Genomic DNA, 16,940 nt, shown 5'->3' on the forward strand with positions numbered 1-16,940 from the left:
CTCTTTGCCTCCTTTATCTTATGCTTTACTTGTCTTCTCTTTTTTCTTTGTACCTCTCATATGACTCCCTCATCCTATTTTGTAACCAATCTGTGAAAGCTCGCTTCTTCTCTTCTACAACCTTCTTTGTTTCCTCATCCCAACACTCGCTACCATTCCTTCTATTTCCTCCCATCCGCCTTGTTCCACACACCATCTTTGCACATTTTTTGACTCCTTCCTTGAACCATTCCCATTCCTCCACCACTCCTAGTTCTACTCTATCCTTCACTCCCTCCCACTCCTCTCTCAGCTTCTTGTACTTCTCCATTTCTTTCTCATTTAAACAGTTCACTCTAAGCACCTCCCTACCTTTTGTCCTTTTCCTCTTTCTTCATCTATCCTCCACTCTCAACTTACCTTCCACCAAAAAAATGATCTGATATTCTCCTACTCTCTCCCCACAGAACATGTACATCATTTACTCTTCCTACTATACTCCTGGTTACCACTAAATAGTCCATTAATGCTCTATCTACCTTCATCCACCACCCTCTCCCATGTGTACTTATGCTTGACTTTCTTCCTAAACACTGTATTTGCTATTATCAACTCTAGACACATCTGTACCATCAACTCTCCACTACAATATTTTCCTGAAACTCCACACTTCCCAACCATTCCATCTATTGGTTCATTTCCTACCCTAGCATTAAGGTCTCCCAACACCACTACATTGACATTTCTCCCTAATCCCTCTATGCAGTCATTTAAATACATCCAAAAAGCTTCCCTTTCCTCTACACTCTTCTCACTACCAGGTCCATATGCACTTACAAAAACCCACATCTCCTTTCCCAGTTTCATGTTTTTCCACATTAACCTTGAAGAAACCTCCTTCCATTCCACAACACACTTAGCTATCACTTCACTTACTAATATAGCCACCCCTTCTCTCCCTCATCATCTCTTCACTCCTGAGAACCTCTCAACTACACTCCCAAACTCACACTCACCCCTCCCTCTCAACTTAGTTTCACTCATTGCCAACACATCCATCTTTCTTTTCACAAACATAATGCCTATCTAATCCCTTTTACTCTCATCTGTACCACATCCATGCACATTAAAAGATCCAAACTTTAGGGTACTGGTCGGAAAACTCCTAGACCCTCTTATACCTTTACTTTTTTTAGGAATGTCTCCTGTGGGGCTACAGGGAGAAGGATCCCAATTCCTAATCCCCGTCCCGTTTTTGTTGCCTCTTACAACTCAAGTGGGAAGACTTGGTGGCAGTATTCTTTCCCCTTTACTATATATATATATATATGTGTGTGTGTGTGTGTGTATTTACCTTGTTGTATTTTACAGGAAGGGGAGCTATGCTCGTGATGTCCCGTCTTTATATCTCATTTTATTTAAACTATTTTTAAATTCATGTATTGTTTTTGCACACACTACTTTCTCATCTAACTTGTTCCAAATGTCTATTATTCTGTGAGGAAAGCTGATCTTTTTCACATCTCTTCTATAGCTGTCTTTCTTGATTTTCTTTCTGTGCCCTCTTGTATTTCTATCATCCCATTTTATTAGATCCTCTTTATCAATAATTTCTATGCCTTTCATGATTCTGTAAATAGCTATCAAATCTCTTCTCTCTCTTTTTTGCCCTAGTGTCTGTAGCTCAAGTTTTGCTAGTCTCTCTTCATATGATTGTTTTGAGAGTGTTGGTGCCAATTTTGTAATTGCTCTTTGTATTCTTTCAAGTTTTTTTATACATTTTTTTGTACTTGGTGACCACATCATTGCTGCATATTCCAATCTTGGTCTTATCAGAGTGATTAGTATTTTCTTCACAATTTCTTCATTCAGGTATGTAAATGCCACTTTGATTGTTCTTATTGAATTATAAGTTTCTCCAAAAATCTTATTTATTTGTTTCTCAGGTGACATATTATTCATAACAATGACTCCCAGGTCCTTGTCATTTTCAATTTTTTTATTCTTTCTTCTCCCAATTTATATGATCCTGTTATTCTGTTTTTGCTTTTTCCAAATTCCATTATACTACACTTTTTAATATTGAACTCCATCTCCCACTTCCTACTCCATTCCCATACTTTATTTAGATCACTCTGTAGTGACTCACAATCTTCTTCGGTGTTCACTTTTTTTAATAGTTTTGCATTATCTGCAAAGAAGCTCATATAACTTTCAATTTCTTCATCCATATCATTAATATATATAGCAAACATTATTGGGGCCAAAACTGTTCCTTGTGGAACACCACTTATCAGTTCATCCCAATTTGAGTGTTTGTCTCTTATCACTACTCTCATTTTTCTTTCTTGCAAAAAGTCTTCCATCCATTTAAGCAGTTTGCCCTGTATTCCTCCTTCAGTTTCTAATTCCTTAAGCAACTTCTTATGTGGTACTTTGTCAAAAGCTTTTTTTTAGGTCTAGAAATGCACTATCAACCCATCCATCTCTTTCTTGTATTTATTATTTATTATATTTATTATTTATTATTTATTATATTATTATATAGTTATTATTTATTATATTAGCCTTGAATAGAAACATATTAAATTGGTGATGCATGATCGTCCTTGTCTGAATCCAAATTGCCTTGGATTTAGCACATTTTTTTTTTTTTCTAAATATTTTACCCATCTATTTTTGACAATTCTTTCACAAATTTTTGCTATTGTACTTGTTAGAGAGACTGGTCTATAGTTGGTAGGGTCTTCTTTATTTCCCCCTTTATATATAGGTACTATATTTGCTTTTTTTCAATCTTTTGGAGTTTTTCCTTTTTTTAAAGGAACTGTTTATTATGCTATGTATTTTGTCGGCCAGTTCATTCCTGCATTCTTTCAAAATCCAGTTTGCTATTTCATCTGGTCCATGCTATTTTCTGACATCAAGATTACTCAAGTGTTTCATTATTTCATTCTTTGTTACTTCTATTTCTTTCATAGGGGGGACTTTCTCTTTCCATTCGATCTCTTCCGGTTGTATGTTCTCCCTTGTAAACACTGATTTAAAATGCTTGTTCATAATTTCTTCCATTTCTATTTCCTCTGTGTATTCAACTCCTTGTCTTAATTTCTCTAAATCTTGTTTGTTTTTCAGTTTCTTGTTTACAAATCTGTAAAATAGTTTTGGTTGAGCTTTACATTTTTCTATGACATCTTTTTCATATTTTCTCTTTTCCTCTGTGCTCACTTGTACATATTCATTTCTATAACAAGTATACATTTTCCATTTTTCAGGTCTTTTGTCTTTCTTCAATTTGGTCCAAGCTTTATCTCTTTTGTCTCTTAATTCCCTACAACTTTTGTTATACCAGCACTTTACATATTGTTTTTCTTGTTTTTGTCTTGGGACATATTTTTCCACTCCTTTTTTATAGATTTTTGTCAAAATATTCCATTTGTCTTCCACTGTTGTTTCCTCTTTCCCAGTTTTCCTCTTTCCCAGTTTTCTTTTTGAAAGAATTCTCTTATTTGATCAAAGTTTGTTTTTTCATACATTCTTCCTTTTCTATATTGTTCATTTCTTTTCGTGTATTTTTCCTTATTTAGTTCCAGTTCAATCAGTATGTGGTCACTTTTACTTATTGGTGTTTTATATTCAATCTTTTCCATTATTCTAGGTTCAGATGTGATTATTAGGTCTAGTCTCGATGGTTCTTCATTTCTATACCTAGTGTTCTCATGCATCCACTGTGTCATTGTATGGTCAATAATCATCTTGAGTAGAACATTTCCCCATGAGCCGTCTCTACCCTTTACTGTCATCTCTTCCCAACAGACTTTTTTGCAATTAAAGTTGCCCATTATAACTATTCTTCCTCCATCTTCCATTATCTTATTTAATGTTATCCTTGTGTCTTCTAGCATATTTTTATGTTCACTCTCTTCCCACAAGGCTGTTTTTGGAGGCACATAATTTATCACAAACTTTCTGCTCTTCTTATCTCTGTCTTCCACTTTGATCATAATCGTCTCTACTGTATTCTTTCCATATGTGACACACCTCACGTTTATATCCTTCTTAGTCAGGAACATAACTCCACCCCCTTGTTTTGTCTCTCTGTTTCTAATCCAATAATTATATGCATCATGTCCTACACTGTTGGTGGTAGTGGACCTTTTAATTTCGTTTCTACTATTCCCATTATGGGTTCTTTTTCCTTCAGATAATTATTCAGCTCATTCAATCCTGTTATTAATCCATCTATATTTATGTAAGACACTATTAGTTTTCTGCCACTTCCATTGTATTCTCTGTTTCCCTTTTGTTTTTCTCTAGTATGTCGCATTTCCTTACTTTCATATTCACTACTCTCCAATAGAATTTCTCTTTTTCTGACTGTTCTGTTGTCGTTTTTTCCTTTAGCTTCTTGTCTTTTCATTTTTTCTTCCTCTCTTTCCTCTTTATTCATTTCTCTTTTTATCCATACCTTTTTATATTGTTCATTTGCTGCTAGTTTCCCTGTTTTTGCTAAGATATTCTCTGCTGTCGTTTGTGACCTGAATTTAATCTTAATAGGTCTGGTCTTATGTGTACTATACTTTCTGAGTCTATACATCTCTTCAATTTGTTTCATGATTTCAAGTTCATCTTCCTGAACTAATTCTAGTAAACTGCTTACTTTTTCTTTTGGTTCTTGTGGTTCTATTTAGGTTATATTTCTCTTCCATTCCTAATATAATTATATATTTCTTTTTATCTGCTAAGTCTCTTACTATATTCTCCTTCTGTCTCATCACTTTAATAACTGAGTCTTCAGTTTGTTCTTTCATTTGCTGTTTTATTATATCAGTAAATGCAACTTTACTGTTTTCTTGAATTTTTTTCCAACCCTGTGCTTCTTTTGCTATGGCCTCTTTAGTGTCTTTATTATTGCTCTTTAATTCTTCATTCTCATCTTTTACTTCTTTTAACTGTCTTTTTAATTCTTCTATTTCTTTAGTTAAGTTTTTGTTCACCTTCTCTAGTTCTTCCAATTTTTTAACTCTGCTCAATCTTTGCTATGTTACTGAACCTACTCTCCCAATGTTCGGTCATTTGTTCAAGTTTTTCCTCTAGTCTTGCTAATCGGGGGAGGTTGGTACCCGCCCCCCCCCATCATTAAATCCCTGGAAATTATTATCTTCACCTTCCATTGTGCTGCTCTTATCTATATTTCTAATCTTTAAATTTTTGTTAATCCCTTCTCCAAAATCCTCAGTCCTTCGTTTGTTTACAAGACGCCTGGCCTCCTGGACCAAGTCCACCCCTTCCTCATTTCCTTCCATTTCCCTCAGTAATCCCTCCCCTTCTCCTTTTTTATCACCTTCCCACTACACCACGAGCTTTCTGCTTCCCTGTAAATACAATAAGGTACTTCCTTGATGTTGAGATCCACGTAAAATTTTATTTTTCTTCGGAACTCCAATCTTCGCCGTCCATCCGACGAAAGTGTGTGTGTATTTTACCTAGTTTTACCTAGTTGTATTTTACGGGAAGGGGAGCTATGCTCGTGGTGTCCCGTCTTCATATCTCATTTTATCTAAACTATTTTTAAATTCATGTATTGTTTTTGCACACACCACTTTCTCATCTAACTTGTTCCAACTGTCTATTACTCTGTGAGGAAAGCTGTTCTTTTTCAGATCTCTTCTATAGCTGTCTTTCTTGATTTTCTTTCTGTGCCCTCTTGTATTTCTATCATCCCATTTTATCAGATTCTCTCTATCAATAATTTCTATGCCTTTCATGATTCTGTAAATAGCTATCAAATCTCCTCTCTTCTTTGTTCTAGTGTCTGTAGTTCAAGTTTTGCTAGTCTCTCTTCATATGATTGTTTTGAGAGTGTTGGTGCCAATTTTGTAATTGCTCTTTGTATTCTTTCAAGTTTTTTTATACATTTTTTTGTACTTGGTGACCACATCGTTGCAGCATATTCCAATCTTGGTCTTATGAGAGTTGTGTGTGTGTGTGTATACACACACACTGAATGGTCTTCAGTGCAGATATTAATCTTTTTCATCCACATTAATTTTTCACTTTTAATTCCACATCACAATTGAGACTGACAATACACTCGACGGAGACATATGCGGAAACTGATACACAGGAAGCCAAGGACTCGAACCCAGCTCAGACGTACCAAAGTGAACAGTGACTAACCACTGCGCCATCTCTCTTGATGGCGCAGTGGTTAGTCACTGTTCACTTTGTTACATCTGAGCTGGGTTCAAGTCCTTGGCTTCACTGTGTATCAGTTTCTGCATATGTCTCTGTAGAGCGTATTGTCAGTCTCGATCATGATGACATGGAATTAAAAAGGAAAAGTTAATGTGGTTGAAAATAGATTTATATATATATATATATATATATATATATATATATATATATATATATAATATATATATATATATATATATATATATATATATATATATATATATATATATATAACGTAGAAACCACTGTTGGAGTAGAAAAGACTGGAGACGGGGAATCTATATATTTCGATTGCAAAATGCAATCCTTCAGTTTTACTGAAGAGGATTGCAGTTTGCAATCGAAATATATAGATTCCCCGTTTCCAGTCTTTTCTACTCCAACAGTGGTTTCTACGTTATTGACAAATGTGTGATTACATTTTTCACCTGTAATATATATATATATATATATATATATATATATATATATATATATATATATATATATATATATATATAATTGTAAGAAACCAGCCTTAGCTATTGGGACTGTTATGTGAAAGCTGTGCCTCCCTGCACTGGATGTAAATGCTATCAAGGGAGAAAGAGCAGTTGACTCTCAGGCGATTTTATGGAAGAAGGAGGAATTGAGAGTGGAAATAAAGTGGAAGACTAGGAATAAGAAGGGAGGCAGGGAAGTGATTAGGATGAACAAATTCAGTGAGAAGGAAGAAGAGAATTAATACCAAGAGAAGATGAGAGAAATATGGGAGATAGTGAAGGATTGACTTAGCTACCTTCCTTATAAAGGGGAAAAAGCCTGTAGTATGTACAGTTGATAGATAGTGAAGGATAAAAGAGAAACATGAATAGAGGAAAAATGGGCATATTTCAAGGATGAAATTCTAAGAGGGCACAAGATGGTATGTAGGATGAGAATGGGAGGAAACAGGAGGGGCAAAATTATGGGATTGAGGTTAAATTGGGAGGAAACCTTAGACTTGTTTTTGTTGTATTAGTGTAGGTTTGTTTTTGTGTAACTGCTTTTAGGAGGAAGAGGAGAATGAGGAGTCACTGGTTGTTATCTTGCAATATTATGGTATACAAATCATGTTACTTTAATTCTGGTTTGATTAACCTTGTACTTTTACAGGTATATGGAGAGGTGGAACACTGTTGCAGTGCATTATCAGAGAGGCTTGATAATGGCCAGTTCTTTTTTGGCAATAGGTAAAGCATTTTACTTAACTGTACTCTTATTTACAAAGGACCAGTGAAGGGTACCTGCTTGTGGTGGTCCTGCAATATGGACAGCAAAATTGCCCATTTTCAAAACACATCAACCCACTCACATCAGTAGGATCTCCCTCAATCAACTTCAGCTGTATTTCTGACAACTTTTCATACATGGAGAGCTGACAACTGGTGACTGCCCCCTCCTTCTACTACTCTCAGCCAATGACATAGAAACAGTCCTACTCCAATGCAATGCAAATAGTTCAGTTTCTTCCTAGAGAGATCTGTGGGAGAGCCTGGGGGGCCCTTGCTGGCTGTTTTAGGGCTGTGATTTTCCATTCAATGAAACACAAGTTACAAAGAAAAAAAAATAGAAGAGAGGTAAAGCATAAGAAAAAGGAGGCAAAGAGGAGAGCAGATGTGAAATGGTGTAAGAGTATGATAAAAAAATTTGAAAGTAATAAAAAGATTGATGAGTTAAACACCATGTGAGGACGGATCCTTTATTTGTACATTTCGCTTATTTCAGCTTTTTTAAGTACATGGTCAGAGCCTTTATTTGTATGACATTTCGCTTATTACAACTTCAAGTACAGGTACTCCTCGTTTAACGACTACAATTGGGACCAGCGCGCCGTCGTTAACCGAATTGGTCGTTAAGCGAAAGTGTATACATATACGTACATGTACTGTATGTACAATGTCCAGCAATACATGTATCTTTATTTTCGTGTATTTTCCCTCTTTTATACAGTACATTAAAGCTTTATTTTCTGTTTATTTACGGTGGTTAGGTTCCTGAAATTACCGTATATGACCAAATCCGCGTATGCTGACATTCCATATTGAATACCAGGGTATTTTTTTAGTTTCGACCATGGGCGCAATATAGCAATAGAAATTTAATTATTAATCTTGTAAATTAAAATGTATCAACGTAATATGCAATTTTGTGGGCGGAAATGAAAGTAAAAAATACCATGCTACAAGAAAATATGCTAATGAACGAAGTCGTCTGCCAACGTCTCTCACGATGACAACAACGAGGACAAGCCGGATGACATTTAATTTGCAGGTAATGATTTATCAAACACAGGTTAGGTTAGACGAATTCATCATCCTTTCATTTCTTCGACATCGGCATCTATCATAAAAAACATGGTGTACCATTCGTCCGACATGACTTTGTTACTTACGAAATTTGTTTTAGCACCTTTTTTTTCCGCTCACAAAATTGCATATTACGTTGATACATTATAATTTACAAAATTAATAATTAATTTTCTATTGCTATATTGCGCCCTTGGTCGAAACTAAAAATTTATCACTACCGGTATATACTGTACCCCAGGTAGTTTTTTCAGCTTGCAGGATGGTAATGTAGACCTAAGCTTCGAAACACTTTACCTCACAGGTAATATCCACTGTACAAGTTCATTTATAACATCATACAAATTTGCCTCAGCCAACTTAATTATCGTACACGACGTCGTAACTTCGGGAGATTTACGTTAAATGAATGTCATAAAGCCCGTCGTTACTCCGAGTTGTCGTTAACCGAGTAGGTCGTTAAACGAAGAGTACCTGTAATAAGCGAAACGTTGTACATAAAGGCTCCGTCCATGTACTTGAAAAAGCTGTAATAAGTGAAATGTTGTACAAATAAAGGCTCTGTCCTCACATGGTGTTCAACTTGTCAGTCTTGTCGTCAACTGCTACTTTCATAATAAAAAGATGTTTTGGAAGGCAATTGAGAGGAAGAGGAGGTGAATCAGGTAGAGAAGGAAAGGTAAAAAGTGCAGATGGAGAGATCATAATGGAAGAGAAGGCAGTAAGAGGAAGATAGGCAGAGTATTTTAGGGAGTTGCTAAATGTGAAGGAGGATAGGGAGGGAAAGGTAGTTACAGTGGAAAGCGCTAGGAAAATGATCGTAATGAATGAGGAAAATGGAGGAGAAATAAGGAAAGATGAGGTGAAAGCAGTTGTTAAAATGATGAGAGCAAGTAAGGCACCTGGGTAGGATGGGTGTCATGTGGAGTGTAAAAAAGGGAGGAACATTGATGGTGGACTGGCATATAAGTTGTTTAATGTTTGTCTAAATGAGGGTAGAGTGCTGGAGGACTGGAGGAGGGCCTGTATAGTTCCACTTTACAAGGGAAAAGGGGACAAGTGTGAGTGTAGTAGTTTAAGAGGGATCAGTTGGTTGAATGTAGTTGGGAAAGCTTATGGTAGGATCTTGATTGAGAGGATTAGGAGATGAACAGAGGGAGTAATTGGTGAGGAACAGTGTGGATTTAGGATTTAAGACAGGTAGAGGTTGCATGGACTAGACTTTTGTGGTAAGACAGATTTATGAGAAAGCTATGGGAAAAGGTAAAAAAATTTTTTTGGGTCTTTATGGATTTGGAAAAGCCTTAAGACAGGGTAGACTGGAAGGTATTGCAGATATATTGGATAGGAGGAAAGCTGTTGAGAGCAGTCAAGAGTTTTTACGAGAGTAGTAGAGCCTGTGATAGAATTAGAAACAGAGAGAGCGAGTGGTTTGAGGTAAAGGTGGGACTTCTCCAGGAATGTGTTATATCACCTTGGCTGTTCATTTTATACAAAGGGGTGGTGTGAGAGGTAAATGCAAGGGTGATGGGCCAGGGATTGGAGATGGTCAAAGAAAATGGAGAAAAATGGGAGATAAGTCAGTTGTTGTTTGCTGTAAATACTATGCTTGTAGCTAGGTCACAGTAGGGATTAATGAAGTTAGTGATGGAGTTTGGGAAGGTGTGCAAAAGAAGGAAGTTGAAGATAGATGTGGGTAAAAGTAAGGTGATGAGATGTACAAGGAGAGAGGACAGCAGCAAATTGGAAGTGAGTATTAATGAAGAGAAACTGGAAGAAGTGGATAGCTGTAGATACTTGGATGCGAATGTGGTGGGAAAGGGAGGATTGGAGATGGAGGTAGAATGTAGATTTAGACAAGCAATTAAATGCCCTGGGGGATTAAAAAGTGTAATGAGATATAGACATTTGGGAATGGATGCTAATAGATTTATGAAGGGGTGATTGTGCCAACAGCACTGTATGGGGTAGAAACATTGTTGAAAGAGTATTGTATTGGGATGGTTTGGACACATAGAAGGAATGAGTGAAGAAAGATAAGCATAATAGGTGTGGAAGGCAGATGTGAATGGAGTGAACATGAACTGGCGACCAAGGCTAAGATGGATGGATGGGGTAAAAGGAGCATTGGGAAAGAGGTAAATGTCTGTTGAGAAAGAAAGGAAGAAGACAAGATAGGGGTGAGAGGAGGATGGTTTTGTATAGATGATGCTGTAATGCATGAAAAGGAGTGGGTGGGAGATGGTAGGGGGAGTATGTGTGTGAACAATATTTTGACGTAGCCTGAAGGGATTTCTCCCCATCTTCTCTTTTTCTGCATGAGGTGGATTTACTGTGTCTTGCTGCATTGTTTCTGACCCAGGGCAGTGGATGAGATGCAGGGAAAGCCTGTCATCAAGGAGGAACCAAGAAAAAGTGGGAGGGAGGTGTGGTGAATGGGAGTGGAGTATGTGAAGATGAAATGGGTGGGAGTGGATTTATACCTTTGACTTTGTAAGGGAGAAAAAGCCCTTAGTATGTGTATGTATGTATTTTGGTGATGGTATTTTGATGATGATGTTGTCATTCCCTCAACTGTCTGGCTGAGCAGTCCTGTCTCCCATGGCTTGAATGGGGTTTTCCCACAAATCCCTTATAGAGTGTATATTGTGTTGTTGGCATGCATGATTGTGTACAGTGCAGTCTTTCATAATGTGTTGTATAGTATGGGATGAAATGTTACATCCATGCACATTTAATGACCCAATTACTACATTTTTGGATTGTAGGCCTCCTCAAGAACTTTCAGTGGGAGAATAATTAATATAATAGTGGAGAATCCCTAGTCCCCTTACTTCATCTATTTAGTTGCTTTTTTACAACATACATGAGAAACACAGTGGTAGAATTCCTTCCACTCCCAAGGACAGGGGTAGAGTTGTAGAAGTGGTAAAGGGTTCAGGGAAATACCATTAACCCATTGACGACGGGGCGGGTGTAGGCTTGGCAGCACCGTATTCCGGGCAACAGAAAACGAGCGGTAACGCTCATGCCGGCGCTCTACAGTGGCGGACGACATTGTATAGTCCTCACACAATAATTTCCTTTCGTGTCTGTTTGCCTTCTTTGGCGATACAGCTTTGTATATAAAATACTTTCGAGGTTGATAAGGTTGAGTTTATGAGGCATATTACTTGAGAATCGGCCATGATAATGATACATTATATAATATATTATATAATTTATTATCAAGTACTAGATATATTACAATATGAAATTGTCTAATACTATTTTGTCTTTTACTGAAGCCTGTAAACATTACAGCAAATTGATTTATTGTTTATGCATTTATAGATGTCATCCCGTCGTTTGGGACAGTGTTTTACGTCAAATTTTTCCACCCGTTTTCTGTTCGGCTTTTGGTTCTCATCATTTTCTTCTTCTTCTTCTTCTTCTTCTCCGCCAAAGACCTCTGAACTGTCAATCCATCTTCTATTCTTTAGCTCATCCTCTTCAATAGCGACACTCTCTCGAGAACAGAAAATCTTTATTTAGTTGAATACATGGATTGTTTTATATACTATTTGGAATGTATTGGTTTCACCAATATGTTTTACCATATTGGTTACTCAGCCTCTCAACCACGTCAAGGTTCATTCCATCTGAGAGGTCCCTATCCACTAAACCTATAAAAAAAAAAATCTATCCTATTCTATTAGCTGCCTCCCACCTGCACGTCAACCTGTGCTACTGGAGGCCGTGGTGGTGGTTGAAGCAGAAGGCAGGGCAGAAGCTGAGGTTACACTCCCTGCACATATACCTCACCATCTTCCTCTTCTTTGACTGCTCCCAGCAGCCATGGCAGCGTCGGAACTTCCGGCCAGGTGTGTCCACCAGGATATGGACCCGCGTGTCCATACCGTTGGCAGATGGAGGGACCGAGGGGGTTCTGGAGCGACCTCTCCGACGGTCAAAGTTCAGTAGTCTATCCACCAGGCCAAGCCTCATATTTTTCTGGGATGTTGTTCCACCCAGCTGCTTGTACAGACAGTACGTATTCACTACGAGGCAATCAAGCAAATGGTAGAAAAGCTTGATATACCACTTGTTTACCTTCCTGGGGATAGCATAATACTTTGCCAGCTGGTCGGAGAGGTCGACCCCCTTCATACCGTTGCAGTAGTCCACCACTGCCTTCGGTTTTACTTTCACGGTCCCTCTCCTGTCCTGGCCGGCTTCTGTAGTCTCACTGGTGTGAACAGTGGAGAGCATGGTGACAACTCTCTTGTCCTTCCACTGGAGTGCCAACATCCCGGTTTTACTGGATCGGAAGTCAATATCACCCCGCCTATTGGCCTCCAGATCACGTGGCATGTATTTACGGTTCAGCCGTACAGTGCCCACCACGTTTGTCCTCCTGGACTGCAGGTAGTGGTAGAGGGAAGGGGAACTGTACCAGTTGTCCAAGTACAAATTATACCCCTTATCCAACAGTCTGGCACACTCCATCAGTTGGACGACAACTTTCTGGGAGGTTGGCACATCTCCCCTGTCCTCCTGCCCCATATATATTTTGAAGGAGCATGTGTAGCCAGCTGCTGGACCGTCACTCACGCAGAGCTTATAGGCTTTGAAGCCAAAGCGGCCCCTCTTGGTGGGGTTGTACTGAATTGCGTGGTGACGCCCTCGGTACCGCAGGATGGACTCATCAACTGTGATTTCTCTGCTGGGCACGTAGGCTGAACGGAACGTCTCGGTGAAGGTATCAATGACGGGGCGGAGCTTCCAGAGCTTGTCATTATCGGGTTGTTCCTCGTTGTTGGTGAAGTGCAGGTGGGTGGCAATCTTACTAAAAGTATCACGAGGCATACTTTTTCTAAAAATGTTGACTCCCAAGTACTCGTCTTTCGACCAGTAGTCCCGCTGGTCTGGGAGCCTGTGGATGCCCATCAACATCTTCAATCCCATAAACGTCCTTATGTCCCTTGGTGTTATGGGCTCCCAATCCTTCATGTGGCTGGAACTGGTGGGTGGGTGCTGCTGAGCATATCTGTTGGTTTCATCAGCCATGATGTCCAACAGATGGTCTGGGAAGAGGGTCCTAAAAATATCCCAGGCAGATGATTCCTCATCCAGGGATGGTGTTACACCTGGATAGGCTGAAAAACCATTCACCCGTGGGATATTTTGTGCCTTTTTCCACACGAAGGATGGGGTCCCGGGAGCATTCCTCTTGAACATTTCCTGACGAATATTGGCAAGAGGGACGTCAGATGGGATTGAATCCTGCGAGGTGTTAGGGTCGTTGTCTGATGGGGTGAAGTCCACATAATCCAAGTCAGACCACTCCTCTTCTTCTGACGAAGAGTTGTCCGACCGAAGCTGCAAGACATCGTCACCCCCTGTATCCAGCTCCAAGTCAGAGTCTGGGACCTGAAATATACAAAATAGATCACATAAAATATGCATCTCGCACGTGTATGTGAAAACTGTCACACATTTATATTACAATCAAAATAATTACATTTCAAACATAAATTTTCACACTTACATTTGTGGCAGGTTGTTGAGATGTAGCAGGAGGACGAGTAACAGGTGCCGGGTCGTCTACCTCCGAGTCAGAGTCAGGTCTAGGGGTTGAAGGTCGTCGGGTCCTCTTCTTGGCTCTAACTCCAGAAGTGGAAGGCTGACCTGAGCCAGGGTCAGCCCCAGAACGGGCAGGGGTTGAGGTTGAGGCAGGAGGAGGTCGAGTAGCAATTGCCGGGTCGTCAACATAAGAGTCAGGCCTAGGGGTTGAAAGACGCTGGGTCCTCTTCTTGGCTCTAAGACCAGAAGTGGAAGGCTGAGCTGAACCAGGGTCAGCACCAGAACAGGCAGGGGTTGAGGCAGCGGTTGAGAGTTGCTTGCGTGGCATGATGTCAGGCTAGCGAGTGGCGAGAGAGGCCTAGGATCTCCTGTTGTAACCTCGGTTGGGGGGTAGGGGGGGTAGGAGGGGAAATGGAGTTAGGAAGCATACCCCCCTCCCATGATATCCCCTTCACTAATTGGTGTAAGGAAAGTGGGATGGGGGGGGGGTAGGGTGGGAAATGGAGTTAGGAATCATACCCCCCTCCCCCCCCTCCCCATTGGCTCCAGTTCGTGTATGGGAGGTGGAGGAGGAGAGAAACGGGGGTAGAGGAGGGAATCCCCCCTCCCATGGGATAGGGGGGGAGCATACCCTCCATCCCCCCCCTCCCCACTGTTTCAGGTTCGCGTGTGGGAGGTGGAGGAGGAGAGGGATGGGGGGAACAATAAGTAGAACGAATAAAAAATAAATAATAAATAAATAAAATAAAATAAATAAATAAATAAAAAATATGGCATGCATGTATGATATCCCGTCGTTTCGGTAGAGAAATCATCAATACATGTTGCCCGGCGTTAGTACCAAAACAACTCGTGCAGCTATGGATGACTTCCCCGTCGGCAAGTGTCATGTCACCTATACATGCTCCCGTCGTCTGTGGCAATTCTGCTATGACATGTATACATGATACCCGTCGTCAATGGGTTAAGGAGGGACTGCAGGTGTATGAATGTATCATTATTCTTTTATGTATTGATATTTTAGATGATAGTATAAAATATTTTATAGTGCAAAAGCATTAATTTGTTGAGTTGATGATGTTTTATCAAGAAGATGGAAAAGGCCCAGAGCATAGTTCAACTTATGAGTTGTTTGTATACTTTGATGAAAATATGCAGAAGTTGTGTTTAACCCTTGAATACCAATGAACTCAACATGGCCAAGATGGCTGACTTTATTATTATAACATGAATATGGACTGTAGCATCATCACACTGAATAAAACCAACTACTAACATCATACTTTGGTTCCTCCTCTACAGACCTACAGAACTGGATGCTCTAGTATTTGGCCACCTCTTCACCCTCCTGACAACACCATTGCCTGATAATCGTTTAGCCACCATTGTCAGATCATATTCGAATCTTGTGCGCCTGTGCCAACATATTGAGAAGGACTACTTTGAACGAGGAAATGGCAGTAGCAGCAATGGTAATGGGGAAGGTGATTATGATAAGTTGGAGGACCTTCACCAGTTACCTATGTAATGAAGAATACAAATGGGCTTTTTTGTCTTTCTTTAATATCATTATGGTAATTGTGACCTATGATCAAGCTTAACCTGTGAAGAAAATTTTTACTATGTGCTTGAAGTGACTTGATATAGGTAAAGACATTTTTGTTCTTTACACATATCTCTATAACTCAATAGTAAGGTGTTACATAAATCCCAAAATACATTTTGAGGGAAACACACAATCTGATGTAGACAGCCAAAGCACAATTGAGCCTTACTTCCATAATCAGGATAACTATATATTGAGTCGTTTGATGATATGAACTGGTGACACTTGTTTTTGGCTTTTGCCACATGATTTTGGTCAGCTTGTCAGGGTGTTCTCTGTTTAATAAAGGGTAAAAGTTTTACAACAACTGACAAATTGCAGTATTTCTGCACATAAGCTTTTGTGTTGCAAGAAAAGTTTACTGCAGTATGAGCAATGGTGCAGTGCAACAATTGCTTGTGCTGTGAGTGATGTCTTGGCATAACTGAAATACACCACTATTTTTGCTTTACAATGACTTTGTCATAAGAAGAAAATTTCAGGTCCCAGATTATACAATTCAGTATCCTCTGAATAGCCTAAACTGATGAAAGATTTTTTCCTCGAATGCTTCAGACAAATTGGCTTAAAAATCTTAATTCTTGTACATTAAAGTTCTTCATGACTTTCCATGTTTTTATTTGCAATAATGTGTATACCTCAACAAAACATTAGTCTTTCATGTATTTCTATATCTTTTTTTTTTTTTTTTATTTCCCTGCCAGTTTGAAAATAAATCTTTGCCATTTTAGTGTGGACATTCTGCAGTGCCTTCATTAAAATGAAAGAAAGATTTAGATGGTTCTTTCAATGGGAGGCCTTGAAATTTCTTTTTCATATTATAGCATTAACTTCTAACATTTGATTGAAACTGTGGTGTTTTAATTGAAGAAAAATATGTTCCAAGCCAATTTTCTTCCAATACTTCTTGTATAAATGTAAATAAAAAAAGTGTTTTATGCTGCTGTATCATTTATACATGCCTATACCAAATGCTTTTTCTCCCTTACAAGGGAGATATCCAAAAAAACAAAGGCATAAAAACCACTCCCACTCATTCCATCCTCACACACTCTACTCCCATCCACCTCCTTCTCACCCTCTTATCTTTGCTCCTCCTAGATGACGGGTCATCCTTACATCTCACTCACTGCCCTGGGTCAGAAGCAGTATCACAAGACACAGCACATCCACAGCAAGGATGCTTCATCAAAAAGGTGACCACCCCTCTCCATCCCCTCATGTAG

At 39.0% G+C, this 16,940-nt stretch overlaps 1 protein-coding gene across 1 annotated transcript in view; it reads left to right on the forward strand.

Moving 5' to 3' along the window:
- LOC143022446 (metaxin-2-like) overlaps positions 1–16,653 on the forward strand; it is a 131,721-nt gene extending 115,068 nt beyond the window's left edge. Inside the window, exons 6-7 of the mRNA XM_076180677.1 lie at positions 7,351–7,427; positions 15,411–16,653. Of these exons, the coding sequence (XP_076036792.1) occupies positions 7,351–7,427; positions 15,411–15,636 (303 nt within the window). The 3' untranslated portion in view covers positions 15,637–16,653. The remainder of the gene's footprint in view (positions 1–7,350; positions 7,428–15,410) is intronic.
- Positions 16,654–16,940: the final 287 nt, after the last annotated feature.

This window comes from Oratosquilla oratoria, chromosome 44 (genome assembly GCF_046742065.1).
Source record: "Oratosquilla oratoria isolate Oo_2021 chromosome 44, ASM4674206v1, whole genome shotgun sequence".
NCBI lineage: Eukaryota > Metazoa > Arthropoda > Malacostraca > Stomatopoda > Squillidae > Oratosquilla > Oratosquilla oratoria.